General features: G+C 38.8%; 1 protein-coding gene across 2 annotated transcripts in view; it reads right to left on the bottom strand.

The window, feature by feature from the left end:
- Window positions 1–18,847, bottom strand: part of TUBGCP3 (tubulin gamma complex associated protein 3) — an 87,446-nt gene that overhangs the window by 9,968 nt on the left and 58,631 nt on the right. The window contains exons 19-22 of one of the 2 annotated variants that reach the window (XM_044428739.1): window positions 18,142–18,273; window positions 17,650–17,790; window positions 16,357–16,473; window positions 14,585–15,732 (exon numbers count right to left, since the gene is read on the bottom strand). In XM_044428739.1, the coding sequence (XP_044284674.1) occupies window positions 15,574–15,732; window positions 16,357–16,473; window positions 17,650–17,790; window positions 18,142–18,273 (549 nt within the window). In that variant the 3' untranslated portion in view covers window positions 14,585–15,573. Of the gene's footprint in view, window positions 1–14,584; window positions 15,733–16,356; window positions 16,474–17,649; window positions 17,791–18,141; window positions 18,274–18,847 lie in introns of those variants that run through there. The other variant, XM_044428740.1, reaches the window with a different exon arrangement.

Genomic DNA, 18,847 nt, shown 5'->3' with positions numbered 1-18,847 from the left:
CTGTCCCTTAACTATGCCCTTGCCTCTGACTTTACTCCTGGATTTTGTTTGTACTCTCTCTTGCCTTCAGTTCTGTTGCCCTAGTCCTGGTTCTTCTATCTTTACTCCTGCCACCCATGCCTTGGTTGCTGACACTCCAGTTCTACATTTTCTACGGTTTGCAAGGGCATTTCCCTAAGTAATGGGAAAAAGAAGGAAAGAACAATTCAAAAATCCTATAGAAAGAGAAGCAGAGCTATGCATTGCATTGAGATTTAATCTTGTGCAAATAGCATATGAATATAACCAACATGGGCATCTTTATTCCTTTTCCATTGTGTGTCCATTGTTATGTACATCATATGCATGAAGGGGGAATGAGGTTGCTGTCCCTCATACCCTTTGACCATTGCACATACATACAGAATCTATTGAGTATTAGTGCATACAATTTGCTATAGAAAAATACAGATGAAGTCAATGTGCTTCTTTCAGGCCAATGTCCTGATTTTTTTATTTGCATGTCAGCAGCATGATCCTACAGTTGCACAATGCATTCAGTATGTGGTGCATTCAACAGACTCCTCTGGTTATGTGAACACTCCTCTCCCATAAAAGAGCTAGTACGACTTAACACTTTTAGCGGAAAAAAATTATTGCATGTTGAGTTGAAACATCCTGACTGTCAACAACAAAACACTTCTGACAAATCTCTGTGATTTATATCACTTTAAGTGAAAGTTACGTACTGTCAAGTTGATCGAGTTTATATTTCATTATGAAGTGTATATTTCAGTTGAGCAGTTAATCACTTGCCCAAGCCAAGTTATAGTTATTTTTATCAGATGAAAACATATGACGAGAGTAAGCTGCAAGTGGCATATAATTTCTGAAAATAGTATATAAATGTGAGTAATGAATAAGTAGAACTCTTCCTCAAAAAGCTGTTCATTGCAACCACAGCAGTAATGTTGGAATAAATAGTCCTAAGTATACAATATTTTGTGCTTTAGTTTGAATGGGCCTGAACCTTTTACTTACCAATTGCTGTAAATTTTTAATTTAGTAAGGAGTAAATACAGATTTTGGGAGCTGTTAGATAATTTCTTACATAGATTTGTGTTATCAGAACTAGTCAGATTTCTTTTTGTAACTTACAGTAATAAGTGCATATGAAGACAGCTCACAAAGTATAATGAGACAATCAGAAAGTCCTGTAAAGGAACTAGAAAATATATTAAATGATATTAAGAAAGAGAGTGGTATGTATGTCTTGACTTCCTTTATTAATTAAAAATAACTTTAATGTAAGCCAAATAGCTTTCCTGAAGGATTTGTGGGGACTAAAATGTGCATCTGTATAAGCTGTTCTGTTTTTCATTTTGGTAGGCAGCTTAACTGATAACACTTTGAAAAGATTCATGCTAAGAAACAGATCAGGACTCAGATTGGTCACTGTTATTGATTTCACTGATATTAATAGGGTAAATGTGGTTCTAGGGTTGCAGACTTTTTTTGATCTGGGATCAAGCCTTCGTTACACAAATTGTAACATTTTATTAAACCTAAGAAATAAGAGCTGGGACACTAATTTCTTACAGAACCTCAATTATCACTCCTTTACATGTTCATAAAAGTTAAGAACACTAATCTTATATAACAATTCATGACTCAATTCCTAGTTTTCATATAAAGTGCAGTATCGCACCCAAGTTCCTGTTCTAAGCACTTGTTAGGCGATCTGCTTCTGACTTAGCATGGTTAGGGTTGCACTGTTACTCATATTTTTCCACACAACCGTCTAGATAAGGTGTATTGGGCAAGTGGAACAGGGATGGAAAATCATCTGCATAAATGAATAAGTGAAGGTACTGTATTGGAAATACAGTAGAAAGACTGACTAAGCAATGCCTAACACAACCAATTAAGCTTTTGATCAAGAAAGGCTTTAATCTAAGTTGTTTTTTAAAAAACTCATGCTAGAACCTCTAGAAATTTCAGCAAACATATTTGTGGAGGATAAATTAAGACTCGGCATCAAGGCTCAATATAGGTAGGCAGCTGCTAAAATTCAAGAGGACTCGTGCTTGCCCCGAATCTGCTATTGCGGCAACTGCTGATCTCTTCCTCCTCACCTACCTACTCTTCTGGCAAAAAACCACACTGGGGCTGAGCCTGCAAGTCCCGTAGTGTTCCATTCTATTTTTTAAAGTTGCATCTTGTGTAGCAGCAATCTGAGCCAACCAGGCATAGCCTTGATGGAATGTGAGAGAACACAGAACAGTCGTTGCATCACTTCTGTGCCCTCATCAGCCTGTCCCTTATAAGGCATTCTCTGCTTAGTTCAGATTGTTGCTAATGAATATATAATTTAAGAACAGTTGAATTTGCATGCCATGGTGCCAACAAACTTGGTCTGCTGGCTGTTACAGAGCTTGATTGCAAATTGGGCCAGCTAGGTGAGGAGAAAGAGTTGAGAAGTCACCACCAGCCTAGACAGGTAAAAGAAAAACCAGAGAGAATGTTGGTGTTGGGATGGAAAGATGTCTGCAGCCAGCAGGGGACTTTGGAAGCAATGGCCGGTAGTTCTCTGGACAGTGGAAGGAGAGCTTAAGCCCCCACAAATCTCTGTGCTAACCCAGTGTTCACTTGTTTTAGGATGTTCATAGGACAGGAAACAACAAATGATATGTGGATAACTAACAATATGTATTCTCACTGAATTTAACAGTGAATGCTAATCCGACTTTGATATTTTTGAAAACAGAGATGCAGGAACCTTCATCTCCTAGTGGGGAAATGCAATCTTCAGTCATGGAAAATATTCTTCAAGATTTAGAAGAACATCCAGGTAAATCTTACTGTACAACTGACTTTTACAGACCACAGTACATCTTAGTGAGGTAATTATAAGAACTTTTAAAAGAAAGCTTTCAGCTTTTTTGTAATACATTAGATTTCAAGACTGTTGATAAGAGAAAGTAAAATAAGGAAGAAAATATTTGATAATTTTGTTTTTACAAAGCTAATTCTTAGTAAAACAATAGGTATCCAGAGAAGTCTGAAGGCTGGACACATCAAAAGTAATTTTAAGCAATAGTTTCTTCCAGCTGATCATGTTTTGCCCATGCTCTGCAAATAGAAAGGAGCTTGGACACAGAGCTGACACATCTAAGACTAAGTGTTCTACCTGCTACATCTTTAGGTTACAGCTATTGACTCTTCAGGTCATTTTGTCTTTTGTCAGGATACAGACAGGAAAAGTTCAAGTAATAACTACATTGTAGAACAGTTTGCCTAATAAAATTGTTCTGGAGGTTTATGATTGAGAACAATTGAGTAAGATGTTCTTCTGAATCAAATTTAATTACACTTTTGTTACCAGAAGTATGCCTTGTCTCTTGGATTCAAGTGTTGACAGCCTATCATGAGTCTCAATCAATGGAAAATCAATACATGGGCCAGCATTTCCTGTCTTGCACACATGCCTGTGTTGTTGAAAGCAGCAAAATAATGAAGTATGGAATTTCTAAGTAGCTGAAATTGTGTAAGGTGTATAATAAAATAGGTGAAACCATGTAGTACTACAGTTGAAAGCCTTTTACAGTTATCCTGCTTAAATACTGGTGAATAATGGACTTATAAAGTAACATGCTTTACGGCTGTTGAGTTCATTGATTAATTTCTTCAGCAAGATAGGTACCAAGCTAAGTCCTTGAAGACAGGGTGGCATTTTCTGGTTTCAGGGCTTAATAATGCAAAAAGCAAGTCTAACACTCCATTTAAGAAAACTGAAAGACGTCATCACTACAAGAGATGGTTTCCATCAACCCTCCCCAATTTTTTCTTATTACATTATTATTTTCTTATCATCTAAAATGAAACAATGATTTTGCAATGTTGCTTATGTTTGTTATGGCCTCTGTTATATGTTTTGCAATATGTCTCATAACTGAATTACAATGTTATCTTTTGTTAAAATCTGAAGTTGAGAAATCTTCAGTGGAGAGTGAGATCAGGGCACCGGTGCTTATGGAAAACAGTTTTTCCTCAGAAGTACTGCAAGGCACAGGTAAATCTCAGCTTGAATAGATGAATGACATTTTACTGTGCAACACTGCTTTTGCTTAAGTCCATTAAAATGAGAGACAAGCTCTGAAGGAGAAAGAAATACAGACTTCTATCAAACCTGGGACTCTTTTTATCATCGACTAGAAAAACAGGACTACGCATAGACTTAAATATGTTTATAGTTTAACATAAAAAGAAAAAATGTGGGGGGCTGACCCAGTAGGTCTGATGTTATCGATGATTGATGCTTTTTAGTTTTTTTTTTTTGTTAGGTATATATTAAGAATAAAACTTATTCAGAGAGAGAGGGAGAGGGAGAGAGAGAAGCAACTAAGACAATATTAATCAACTTAGATCAGAGGGGAGTGAAGTCTGGTGGAAATGAACACTTCTTTATGTATCATTGCTGACACATTGAGTCAGTTCAGTGGGGTTGAATGAACTTCACAATGTAAATGGGTATATGTTGCTGGATCTGTGTCTGCATTCATGATACGGACTGAAGACAGCATCCATACTGAAATAACTCTTGTGGTTAGGAGGAATTGAACATAATTTTGGCTACTCTGGGTAGTACGGGTTACATTTCGGTTATTATATGGCTCATTTCCAAAGGCTCAGAGTTAGTAAAAAACATTTGTGAAGCATTGCTGATTGGCGGGTGGCACAGTGGTTTAAACTGCTGAGCTGCTGGGCTGTTTGATTGAAAGGTTGTCAGTTCGAATCCGCAGACGGGGTGAGCTCCCATGCTTTGTCCTAGCTCCTGCCAACCTTGCAATTCGAAAGCATATAAATGCAAGTAGATGAAAAGGTACCACTTCGCTGGGAAGGTAACAGCGTTCCATGCATCTCGGTGGTCAGTCATGCTGGCCTCATGACCACAGAAACCGTCTGTGGACAAATGCTGGCTCCTTCAGCTGGGAAATGGAAATGAGCACCGCCCTCTACATGACTGGACTTTAATGTCATGGGGAAACCTTTACCTTTTACCTTACAAATTAATACCCGTCCTGTTGGGATAAGACGTTTCAGAAATGCCTTCCTCTTGGAAGTGTATGAAGTCCAGCCAGAAGGTTTCTGAGAATCAGTCATTACTTCTCTCATCAGAAAATGGATGGATTGCCCATCTTCCATGTAATGAGATGGGGAGTCTCGGGGTTGGAATGCTTTATCTCCACATTTTTCATGCAAGGTAATCTGGGAATCAACAGAAAAAAGTGTGGAGAAATGTTGCAAAATGCATTTTGCTTGAACACCATGAGGTTCTAAGGATGGAGACAGACTCTGTTCCATCTTATGATCACCATTCATGTGATGAGAGAGAAAAGAGGGGATTTCTAAGTTAGAGTATCTCCCCAGAGGAGGAGGAAACTTCTTTTCTAGAAAGTATCTGGGGAGATACTCTAACTCTCTGAGAGTCTGGGACGTGACAAGTTATGCTGCAGAAAGGTTGGCATTTTTTGTTTAGTGCTGTAGCAAAGAGGTCAAGGGTTGGAAGAGCTACAAAGAGCCAGTCGTCTATTGATGGGGAGATGGTGATCTGCTGAAGTCTCAGGTTTGCAACCATTACAATCTCCTCAGTTTAGGATGAAAAAATGGATGAGAGTGTAACCATTCTAAATTTCAGTGATTGATGTCTGAAAGGTCTATGAGGATAGGTCTATGCAAACTGTGAAACATCTAAAAAAAGAAACTGGTGGTCCTTTGATGACAGTGGCACAAGTTTTATATCATGCTATTGCCTCAAAAAAGTAAGTTTCTTCCCTTAGGGCCCACTTGCAGAACAAGTAGAGCAGAATACTTCTTCTACTTCGTAGGAGAGGTGTCACTGAATTTGATGCAATAGCCTCAGGTGATGGAAGACATTTGTCTGTAGTGCAGACCTGCAGGCAGGAAAAAAAAGTCTGTGCAAAGGAGAGTCAGTGGCCAGGCTCCTCTGGAGGAATCAAGGAAGATAGGGGTTACCTTGTGTAGATCAGTAGTATTTGCTCTAAAATGATCTCTTCAAGTGAAAGATGAGTATGAGCCTTGTTTAAGCGCTTGGTTCAGGCCAGAGTCAATTTGTGCCAAGGTGACCACAAAGGCTGGCAATACAGACATAGCTGGTTGGCAGAAGCTGATGGTGACTGAGATCTTCCCATATGCCAGCTAGATGACTTCATTTTGAGGCTGCTGTCAAAGTTATCATCCATAGAGGTGCTGAAAAAGCCTTCACCGTCGAATGAGAGGTCTTCCACCACTCTTGGGAGAGCCTCCTGGGATAGTCCAACAGTACATAGCCAAACATGACATCTTAGAGAGAGAGCAGCTCTCATGGCTGTGGAGTCACAGTGAGCCATGTGGTGGTGGTGGTTTAATCGCAGAGTCATGCCCGACCCATCGCAACCCCATGGACAACATTCCTCCAGGCTCTCCTGTCCTCCACCATTCCTCGGAGTCCACCCAAGCTCACACCCACTGCCCCAGTGACTCCATCTAGCCACCTCATCCTCAGCCATCCCCTTCTTTTGCTGTCAGTCGTTCCCGGTATCAGGATCTTCCCCAATGAGTTGTTTCTTCTCATTAGTATTTGAGTTGCATCTTCAGTATCTAGTCTTCTAAAGAGCACAGCCATGTGGCACGCTATGCTAATTTGCTGGGTCACAATCTGCAGCTTGGAGTATCATTGCTGAATTTTTGACAACTTGCTGCAGTGGATGAAAATGAACTGAGAGGCAGGAAGAGGAATACACAGAGGAGGTTGATGGAACTCCTGCCTAAAACTCTAGAATGTTTAGCTCTAGAATGTTCCAAATGACCATTCTGTGCAGGTGTATAACTCATACGTGTGAGTCACAATGACCACAGAGAAAAATGATTGCTGAAAATAACTGTATCCCATTTTGGGCCCTCTCACATTCACCTGATGTCATTATGACCACAACAGTGCATGTATTGTTTCTTTATGTAGAAATTTGTATCCTGCCCTTTCTAGTGTACCAGAATGCAACATAAAATGATACATTCAGTTTAATGCTAGAGTAAAAACATTCACAGATAAAACAAACTCCAAACAAAAGAAATACTCACCAGGGTAAAGGCTTCCAGAAACAATGCATTCATAAACTTGCAAAGGATATGCAGTAGGAGCCCTGTTCCACGGTATTGGTGGAGCCACTGAGAAGGCCCTGTCTCATCACCATTTAGGGCTTTATTCACTAGTGTTCTGAATTGTACCTTAAAGTATGTGGGCAGACATTGCCATAACTCACTTTCAGCCTTCTCCAATATGGGCAGTATCCAACTCTGTCATTCTGCTAGCACAAATTACGTTGCACTAGCAGAAATGAGGGTCTGAACTCTGCATGAGGAGGATCCAACTAAAGTTTGCACAAACATGATTATATTTCATGGTTTTGCATTACACTTACATGACTGGTTGTACAAATGAAATGCACAGCACTGACTCCACAGAGAATTGGCATGACTAAATTAAAAAAATGCCATCCATGTGGAATAAATTTAGAGGGAGACGGAAGTGAATGCAGGCTTGCTACTGTTCCCTCAACTGTTCACTCATACCCTTTATTAAAATAAGGCTGGCTGATGTGCAAAAATGAGAGTACTCTACCTGGAAAGGCAGAAATCATAGAAACTGAAATGTTAAGCCAAGTCTGAAGAAACTTCTTGTCAGATTTACCTTTGCTGCAGGTTCAGCTCAGGTTTCAAGGTAAAATGAGGTTCTTTGTATAGGAGAGAAGCAGAAACAAACGAAAAGCTTCCTGATCCCTCTGTTGAAGTCCTAGATAGAGAGCTTTTCAAGTTTAAACTACATTTGTACTGGATGAGCTATCTGAGCAGAATGCTAGTTTTTCAGATACAGACCATAGTACTCTAGTTGACAAAAGTAACATTCTGTAGCAAACACACCTTGGTTGAAATATGTCAAGCAAGTAGAGGAACTAGCAAACATGCACTTACTTGACAAAGAACTAGTTGTACAGAAAGGCCTCAATATCTCTTTCTGTACTTCCACTGCTATGATTGACTTTTATTTTGTGAGTTGTTGAATTTCTTCTGTTCTATTACAGCAAAGACAGATTCCAGTAAAGACAGAGACAAAATGCCAATTGAGCTTTACACTGCACAAGTCTCAAATGAAATACCATTGAATCAACCGCTTAAAGCAACTTCTGTTCCAAGTAAACTCTTTATTCATTAGTTATATATGCTATTTTGTATATTGTCTAAAGACCCCCCCAAATAAATTGCAATGCCATTTATTCCCTGGTAAGCATGCTTAGAGTAACATAGTCACTAAGGAGGATATTGTCCTATGACAATATTTTGCATACACAAACCAGACCAGTAAATATCCAGTTGTGCATGGGTCAGTTTTTACCTTGAGTAGAGATCAAAGAAATAAAGTGATAGAAACGTAAGAGTCAGGTCTGCCTTACTTACTCTGTAGTAAACTGTTGTCTTAAACCCATTTTAACTTAAAGGTACTACTAGGGAGACCATACAGTTTTCTGATGGAAGCAGCCTACCTAAAAGTGGGAAATGATTTTGAGAATGGCTTTATAAGAGGACAACAGTAAATGGGGGTGATTATTCTGTAGGTAACTATAGAAAATATATTCTTAATTTATTTCCTTCTGGAAAAATATTTTAAAGGCAAGAGTATACAACATTTTAAAAATCATCCCAAACCATTGAAATGCAAAAGATATTAAAAGGCTTCAGTCACTGCACAGAATCTGATCAACACATTGTATGGAACTCTTAACTAAAATCACATTAATTTATTCTACTAATGAGCACAGTCCTTGTGTAAAACTAAGTCTCTCCTCTCAGTGGTCAACTGTACCAAATTTGATTTCATGGTATAAAATAGATTAACACCTGCTAATTCCAGGATGCATAACATTATGGAAGCTAGTATATTGTATGGAGAAAATCAGTGTGTAACTGATACTTCTCCCATGGTACTGTGGTGAGGGGAGAATATACAGTATATTTGGGAACATGCTTCTAAAGTTCTACAGAGAAGTCCATCTACCTTTGTTTTTAGTATGCCTTATGCCAGGCAATTCACAAAATAAAACTATAAGGCTAGCTACAAAACAAGATATTGGTAATAAAATAAGCCTAAAAGACAACACACACACACATTCTATTTGAAAGTGTCTGAAATAAAAAATAATAAAATACTTTTGTCACATAAAAGTAAACCATGAATAAAAATACACTAATTCCCTTTTGATTTTTTTACAGACTTAAACCCTGAAGCGACAGATGAAGATATAAATGATGCCAAAAGATTTGAATTCTTTGAGAAGTATGAAGGTAAATAAATAACCTCATTAAAATAAGTTTTTAGGTAAGGTAGGTTTACAGGGCATACAGAGTTTTCCCTGTTCATCTTCCTATAATGTATCGTAGTTCAGTGAAAGCAAGCATTACCTAATACATCAGGGGTATAATTTCAGCTCTGTTGTCCTGTGTTTATTGACTTAGCAAACTACTGCTATCCCCATTCTATTTTTAAACACTTGATTTATGCCTTTCAGTTGGGTTTATTCTTCTAAAACGCATTTTGTGTGTATTCAGCTGAAAGAGAGCAAACATTTTTCTATGGCTGTGGCAATTTGTTTGCCTAGACCTCAATTACATAATTAACAGGGCAGATTTTTTTGTTGTTGGGTTCCTTAAGCCATGCTTTAAACCTCTAATAAAGCAAGACATGTAAATCAGAGCTGTAGACAACAATAAAAAGGTACCACTTTGTTGATTTAATTTTGTAAGCCAGCAGCAGAGCTTTAGTTTCAAAATACACTACACAAGCCAAAAGCAAACTATATGGAATTTATAACCGAGCAATGAAATTCCCCATTTAGCCCCTCTCTTATCATCAGGACTTGATGCAACAGATAAAAGAATACTTAAGAAATGTATTGCTATATTAAAGGCTAATGAATAATAAGACAAGCAGCCCTGTCCACACCCAGTTAAGCCTTACGTGATTAAGATGACTTAGTCCCAAGAGAAACACTTCATCTTTGTACTCAGCCTCTAGTGAAAATAGAGATTTTTAATAGCATTAGTGTGTGTGTTTTTATCATGAGCTAAAAGCTACAAACCCTAGTGTAACTGCTGAATTTTGGATGCCAGAGAAGTGCGGCTGTACCATTCAAAGGCTTAAGGGCTGGCAGACTTCAGGGCATTGCTCCTGCTTGCCAAATTTAGTGGAATATATGCCCAGCTTTTGTGCGTGCTGATTTCTCTAGGCTTCTGTAGCTTGGGTCTGAAGCCAAGTATTGGCAGAGTATCCAAACTGAAGATAAAGCTTGAGTCCCTTGGCTCTGCGGCAGTGAGGTCTGGAAGTATGGAGGAGTCAGCATGCATAGCCCTTAGGGAACAGGGACATATCTCCTAACTGCCTCAGCCCTAAATACTAAGTAGGATCCCAATTGGTTTCTGGAACAGAAAATGTCACTTTATACCCAAGATAGATGGGATAAAAATGAACACAGTGAAATTGGATTTTGGAAACGCTGCTTCTTCCCCTTCCATTATGCATTTACCTTAAAAACAGGAACAAGTAGGGGAAAATGGACTGAGAATTAAGAGGAAGCTGGTTGGGGAAGGGGAGAGAGACTGAAGAAGAGATGTATACCCTGAGGGTGTGGACTGGGCTTCCACGAGAGGTTGTTGAGGCCCCATCGGTGAGGGTGTTCAAAGATAGGCTGGACGTGCACATGGTGGGCATGTCGTGAGCGGAGCCGGCTGGTGCTGGAGGTCAGCCTAGATGGCCCGGGAGGCCCCTTCTGACTCACTCCGTTTCTATGTTTCTATACATAAGAGATGATAAACCATAGATACACCAGCAGAAATGAACTTTTATTGAAATGAACTTTATGGCTTGGTAATGTTTGCCTCAAAGTAGATGCAACCATAAGAATCCCAATTTGTTTTCTAGCCCCAGTCAAAATGAGACCTGAAAAAGACTTTGCTGCTAAAGAACAGACCTCAGGAAAACTGGGTCTGGGTAATAGAAGCTCAGTTCTTCTAGGAGGGGGGCATGTAGGCAAAAGGTCCCCCAAGGGGCAACTCTTCAAAGCAACCCCCAAGCAAAGCCATAAAGCAACGTCTCTTGCTTTGCTGGGGGCTCATTTGAAGAGTTGCCCAGATAGGCTTAGCACTTAGCCAAGCTATATACTGATTCCAGCAAAAATACCACAGCTCGTTTATGAGCCAATCCAATCGCAGCTTAGAGAAGCTTGCTGACTCTAATGTTGACATTTAAGACCCAATTCTTTCTCTTGAGGCTTTTACTGACTTGAACGGAATCTATATATGCAGGAGTATTGGTATGACTAGTTATGATAAAATAGAACCAAGCAGAATTTGATTGCATCTTAATTAAGATGAGCGCTACAGACCATATATTTTCTACAGACATGTCAAATAACTTAAAAGTGCAGTGTTTAAATTACCGGCATGCTACAGTACACTGGTTTATATGACTTGCATGTGATTGGGAGGGGAGGGTCTAAAAGCTTAGCTAGGGCAAAAAGTGTTGCCCTGAATTACAGCACCATTTATGTGGCATTGTTAGATTGTGAATATGGTACAGTTTTGTTTCATGTCCCTTTAGGTATTCAGGACAAGAAAAGAGCAAAGGCTGCAGACCTTAAAGACCTCCTCAAACACATCATCATAGCCTGTGTAGCTGTCACTAGTTTGATCTTGGCTGTAATAGTCCTTGTGCACATATACACTTCATTATTTATAAAGAAGAAGCAGTAAGTCACCAATTCATTCTCTCCTCCCCTCAAATGAATGTATCTATGAAATTGCAGCTTAACAACGTGCATCCCAATCCTTGACATTTGTACACTTATAACACTGGTATCATGTGACGGGCTTACTTGATCTAACAGTGGAAACAGCCAATCAAATGCACTTTCTGTTGGGAAATATACTGAAGAACAAGAAAGGTGGAGTTGGATAACTGATTTTGATTCTGGAACACATAGCATTAATTTGGAAGAACAAAAAATAATCAGATACGAATTTCAGTTCTAAAAATACATTATGTTGTTGTATCTTCCTGCAAGTGTCACTATGCTATAATGGTAGTGTTCCATATGGTAACAAAACTGTACATGCTGCATGTACAGTTTTGGCACATCAATACTCTGAAGAACCTGATCTGTTTTCTGCAGAAATATTATTATTACTCACACACAGTCCTTGGCAATGATGACCTTTCCCTGTGATCAGCACACACCTATATATTCTGTATTATTGCAGCATGTAACTGGATTGGATCAACAAAGTATGGAAATCTTAACTGAGTCATAAAGCTCCCTTAAGGCAACCATCTCTTAGCCTAATCTTATTCACAGGGTTTTTTGGCTAACCATTCTTCTCTGAGCACCCGCAAAAGCAGAAAACAAAACATTTGTGTTTTTATACTAACTTAATACATTTCAGAATTTCATTAAATATGTTATCTATATGAATATGATTAAATCACGTATAGTGAAACTAATGCATCTTCTGAAACAGCCAACTGGATATAAGGAGCTTTGTAAATGTGCCCAGCCCCCTTCTTGCTGACATAGTGGTGGGGCATGAGTAGGCTAACTGGCAGCTCTAAAACTATCCTTATATGCCCTGAAACCTCCCTCCTCCCAGAAAAGGTACTCAAGTGATGAGGAACAAGTGACTGTAATCTGCCATAGACCGGTCTTTTAGCAATCTTACTGCTAACCACTCTTTGATATTCATAGATGCTTTTTAATGTTAGATCATTTGAATATTGTTATAGGGAGCCTGTTACAACAAATAAGAACACTGATGAGGAAGATGAACTTGACCGAACTGAAATCACATCAACTGAAGAAAAGGGAAGCCAACAACTACTAGATAACACTGTTGACATTGAAAATCAAAACACTGTTGACACTGAATATCAGAACACTGTTGACATTGAAAATCAGAACAACAACAACTTAAGCTCACCACCAGCAATTATTTTAACAGATTGTGAAGAAGTCAGGAAGCCTTTCAAAACCCAGCCTGTTGAAACAATTTTCTCTCCAAGAATATCCCCACAAAAGACCGACGTACTACCCTTAGCTGAATGTTTAGTGCATTCACCTGATTGCTCTTTACCTTCACTCAACAACATAGGTGAGAACCTGAAAGTACAACCTAGAACTTTCAAAATGAATATTTCCTCTGACAATCAAGAACTGCATAGTAAACTTAAAGATCATGACTATAAAAGGTTTCAAAGCAAAGATACTGTTCCTCACAGAAAAAAATTAAAGAAAAGATCCTCCAGGCAAAGATCCTCCAGGCATGGAACCCAGTCCATTGAACCCAAAAGTGTTAACACATATGGCTCACCTAAGCAGCAATGCTACAGCGATCAAAGTTCAGTCCATGATTCCCCTAAAGTTTCCCTTGCTTTAGACACTAATGAAAATACTAATGAATCAAACCTTTTCCAACACGATGGTTCTGTGTGTGCCTGTCAAAGGTTCTAATACAGATTCATATTGTCCCTAAAGAAGTAAGGAGTTATTGATCAGGGTCCAGAATCATTCAGTCCTGATCTTTTTACCATGCTTAATCATGATGGAACTGTATAGTATCCTGGAGCACACATGTTGCAATCATGCTAACAAATAAAAAATAGGTTTGATATTGGGTTGCTAGTCTAGCCACTTTTGATTTGTTCAGTTAACTTAATGTTTTAATTGTCATGTGCCCTCACATTCTTAATCGGCACCACTTCAGAAAGGTAGACAAACTAGGCCACAGCACTTTGCAAGGAAATAGAAGTTTCAACCTGTAAGCAAAATGTATGTGCATGGAATATTGAGACCACGTTCATTGCACCAATTATGTTGAAGTAAAGGAGTATATTCATACAGAACTATATGAATGTGGCCTTATGAGTAACTGGAAATCTAGGACAGAATGTGGAGATTTAACTTTTGGCTTTTTTCAATTAAAAAAAGATCTTATCAGTCTCAGGGAGGTGGGGGTGAGTGAAGTTGGAGACACACAAAATGCCAGGTGCTAATGGCCAGTATATATATATATTGTTTGCAGTGAATCAGTGGTAATATGAGATAATCCTGGCTCTACAGCAGCTTAGAACCCTCCATATGTTTGAGAACTAACAACTCCCAGCATTTCTGGCCATTGTGTTTACCGACTACAGATGATGGGAACTGAAGGCCAAAAGAGCTGGAGGGTACCAGGTTAGGGGAGGCTGCTCTACAGCCTATGCAACTTAAGTAATTAAGCACTGGGTTAAGAAGAACCCAGAGAGCTAATTCAAAGTTTTCAAAATGAGCACAAGTCCTGCTGATATTTGAGCCAGGAATTCCTATGTCTGAGTTGTAATGTGAGGGGAGCAAGGAAGGTGCTGCCCATCCATCTTAGAACCTGGTGGGCCAGAGAGATCGGCTTAAGCAGTTTAGCAAAATATTCTGAAAGGGTGTGAGACAAGCTAAAGAAAAGAAAGCCCTATAAATTCAAAACTAACTTTATTATATAATTCTGTCTTATCAAGGATAGGCACTTTTCCAGTTATAAGAAACAGATAAAAATGTTTGAAAGATAATTGTGTTTATTTTCTAAGCCTATATCTGTGAATATAACAAATGGATAATTGAATGACCTGATATATAGTGACTTCTTTACAAAAATGCTTCCCCATACCATCTGGACAGCAATATATAAATATTTACAATGGAAAAATAGGCAAGGAAAGAGAAATAAGTAGTCTTCATTATCCAAATTAATTTCTAATACATCAGATCTGAACACAAAATACTTCATTCACATCTATTCAGTATTTACATGTTTCATTACTTGAGAGCACTGAGGTTTTAACTTTATTTTTAGAATATTTGTTGTATGTTACTCCTGTTATGTTTCTAATATCTGTTTATAGCAGTTAAAAATTTTCTGGAAAAATAAATCGTTGTTTTGAAAATGTTGAAAACATTAATGTAAATAATTTTAAGTGACTTTTTTTCCACACAGTCAAGTACACCACAACACTGAAAAAGAACTCAGGTGCAGATTTTCTGATTGGATCATGACTTGGAAGGTTTTAACAAAAGTAGATTCCAAGCTGCAATGAAAAATTATAAATCTGCTTTGTGTTAAAAGAAACAATATTTTTGGCAAGTGGATACAATGACCTGGAGAGTAATATAAAATTATAGTGGAATATGCTTCAAAAGTGCTAAACAAAATATAATGATTGTTAATTTTAAAAATAGTTAACAATGGAAAACCCATTTAATAATATCAACCATTAAATATAGGAAGTAAGCCTTGTTGCTTTCTGCACTAGTGTTGCACAATCACATTACTGAAAACAGGTTGCTTGCAATAATGACAGACACCTATTGCATGCCATTTGGTTTTAGTGTGCTGACCTTGACTGCCACATCCAACAACAGTTATATTTCAGTGATCCTGGCTACATTCATTGCAAAGAATGAATCATATGTGTGAATTACGTCGCCCTCTAGTGCCCAGAGAGACCCTAAGTCTTGGTTCTCTGGCCTTATAATGTTCGTTGAAATCTAATCTAAAGCTAAGAAATCGGAGGCTTTCATCAGAACTGGTCGTTAGTAACACCAAAAACTGTTGCACAATGCCCTGAAAGAAAAATGAGAAATTCGTAAGATATTCATAAGAACTCACACATACCAACATGGGAGTGTAACAGACTTAGTGTCTGAATTGTGCCACTGTTCCACAGTAACCCTTGAAAATCCCAAAGTCAGCAAGCAACAAGTGAAAACTCATCTGCCGGAAAGAAGAGGCAGCTCTTACAATACTGGTCTATACAAAAGCGGTTAGACAGTTGTTCACTCTTGCCTTAATGTGGGAAAGGTTTCAACAAAGTGGGAGCAGTTAAAGAATACCCACTGACATCAGTACCTTGGTGAGCATGAAATTTGTGCCAGCGAGAATACCTAATGCAGAGAGGAATTATTTCAGTGCTGGAGGTAATGGTCCAGCAGAACATAGACTCTGGACTGCAGTAATTTATGTCAGCACTTTCTATCAGGGCAACCTTTATGCTGTGTTTGATTACTACTCTATTCAGGACAAATGTCACATTCCCTAAGGAACCATAAAGTAACCATATTTCTGTTACTGTTGTCTTGCAAATCCTGAATTGGCATGGATAGTGCTGCATTAAGCCATATTTACTTTAAAACAGACAAAAGGTACTGACTATTGGTCCATTAATATAAAAATGATCTTTTATAATACCTGATAAAAATGGGTAAGTAGTCGCAGCTGTGAACACATTTTTGGTACTGAACCTTGAAATTCTTTAATCCTTTTCATCTCTTCCTCTTGTTCTGAAGCTGTTACTCCCCATTCACCCTTAAAAACACAAATGTAAAAAATGGGTAGAGGAACCAAGATGTGCATATATACACCTCTGGTAATATGCCTGTTTTTCTTAGATTAAGCAGTAAAGTGGAGTGACCCAAGGGGCATGATCAAACAACCCACAGTTTGTTAACCATGGGTTGTTTGGGAGTAAGGTAGAATGAATGAGCATTCTGACTTCTAACTTCACCTAATTCGAATGATATTGAAGAACGTGTTATAAATCAGGGTTGTTTCTCTCCAAACAATCCAGTGTGTAGGGTACAGATAACACAGAACAAGCCAGGATGGAGTTCACCTGGGCTGTTCAGTGCACCAGAAACAGTTAAGCAATTGAAAGCCAGCACATTGTCTCACTCCCAAACAACCCGTAGTTGTTGCATTGTATTAACAAGGCCAGTCTCTTAAATTTTGGTTGGTGATTTCTTAACCTTAGGAGCCAAGAAGTTAATCAGAAGAAATTGTGTCAGGGAGAGAATACAAACATGAATTGAGAATTCATGCCAAAAAGTTAGTAAGGCTGCAACTTTATTTTTACAGGGAAATTAATGTTTGAGCTTCTAATTCATTGTCTGCTATGACCTCCGGTATACTCCATAATCCAGGTTTAGTTTAGATGCATGTGTAAGGTTGCTAACTTATGCTTGCTTCCTAGGAGTAAGCTCCACTGAGCATAGTGGAACTTGGATCTAAGTTGATGTGAATGTGGCCCCCAAGGCCTTGTTCTGTGGCACTCTTGCCACTTAGAGATACCTCTTCCTGAGGCTCAGGAAGAGAGTGGGTCAGGCTGGCGGTCTTGCGAGAGTTTGCCCCAGCATGCCCTGTGCTGCTTCAGCTGACAAGTACAAAGGCACTCAAGAGGTCATCAGCAGGAGCAGGCTTGGCATACTGGAGAGAGTTCATCAACTCGAGTACAAGAGGCTCAGCATACAGATTTCAAGAAAGAAGGAGGGGTCAGGGGGATCACATGGGAGAGTTTCTGGGTGAGAGAAACAAGGGAAAAGGGGTTGGGCCACCTCAGAGGAGCAAGGTGCTGCCCCTGGGTTCTGTGTTGAAGTTCTCATGCAGTATTTGAGGTATGAAATGTTGGACCACCCTGTTTTACCCAATCACTTCAAGTTTAAAAGAGGTTATCAGGAGAATTTTTTAAACAAAAACCTCTTCTACCTCAAGTTCTCGTTCTTTTTTCCTCTCCTCAAACTGCAATCGTAGCTGTAATTCTTCCAAGGCAGCTCGGTACATTGTATCTTGGGCATTTTGAAACTCAAGAATCTGATCAAAGACAGCTCGAAGCTGGTTGAGAAGCATCTATATAAAGTTAGAAAATGGAAAGGAAATCAAGGTCTGATAAATGAAGTTTTTAAACATAACCTAATGTTTACAAGACAGATGCTAAGCAGGTGATGGGCATAACTTGGATGGCAATTCCTCCTCCCAACAAAGGGATGCACAGAAATACTGTTTGAGCACAAAAATTGTCCGATTGTCACCAAACATGTTGGAGTTACTAGGACTGCAAGCCCTAAATACTCTTACTAAGAAGAAAGCCTCATTGAAACCTAGGCACTGCACACTGCTAAGTAAACAAGAGGAAAAGAAATATTTGTTAAGACATACCTAAATAGATCATTACAGAAGTATGAATTCAAAAACACTTACTCTTGAATCACTGTCCAGTAAACAGCGAGATATAATTGTATCTAAGAAAACTTCATGCGCTGCAATGATATGATCCAAGTCCTGAGCTTGCTGAACCTGGTTCCATAGTTCATCCCATGAGCATTCAAGCACCTATGGAACAAAAACAAAAAAATCAATTCAGGCATACCTTGGAGATACTGTGGATTCAGTTCCAGACCACCTCATTAAAGCAATGATAGCAATAAAGTGAGCCACATAAAAGTTTTGGTTTTCTAGTGCATATAAAAATTATATTTACATTATACTGAAGTCTATTAAGTGCAACGGCACTGTGTGTAAAAAAATGCACACACCTTAATTAAAAATACTTTATTGCTGAAACATGCTAACCATCATCTGAGCCTTAAGCAAGTCGTCATCTTTTTGCTGGTGAAGGGTCTTGCCTCAATGTTGGTGGCTTGACTGGTCAGGGTGGTGGTTGCTGGAGGCTGGGCTAGCTGTGGCAACCTCTTGAAATAAGACAGCAGTGAAGTTTGCCGCATCGATTGACTCTTCCTTTCATGGAAGATTTCTCTGTAGCATGTGATGCCTTTTGATAGCATTTTACCCACAGAACTCCTTTCAAAATTGGAGTTGATCCTCTCAAACTCTGCCAGTACTTTCTCAGCTAAGTTTATGTAATATTCTAAATCCTTTGTGACCATTTCAACAATTTTCACAGCAT

The sequence above is a fragment of the Varanus komodoensis genome, unplaced genomic scaffold, assembly GCF_004798865.1.
Source record: "Varanus komodoensis strain SLA01 unplaced genomic scaffold, ASM479886v1 scaffold2, whole genome shotgun sequence".
Taxonomy (NCBI): Eukaryota; Metazoa; Chordata; class Lepidosauria; order Squamata; family Varanidae; genus Varanus; species Varanus komodoensis.
This window is presented reverse-complemented; position numbering and strand designations above follow the sequence as displayed.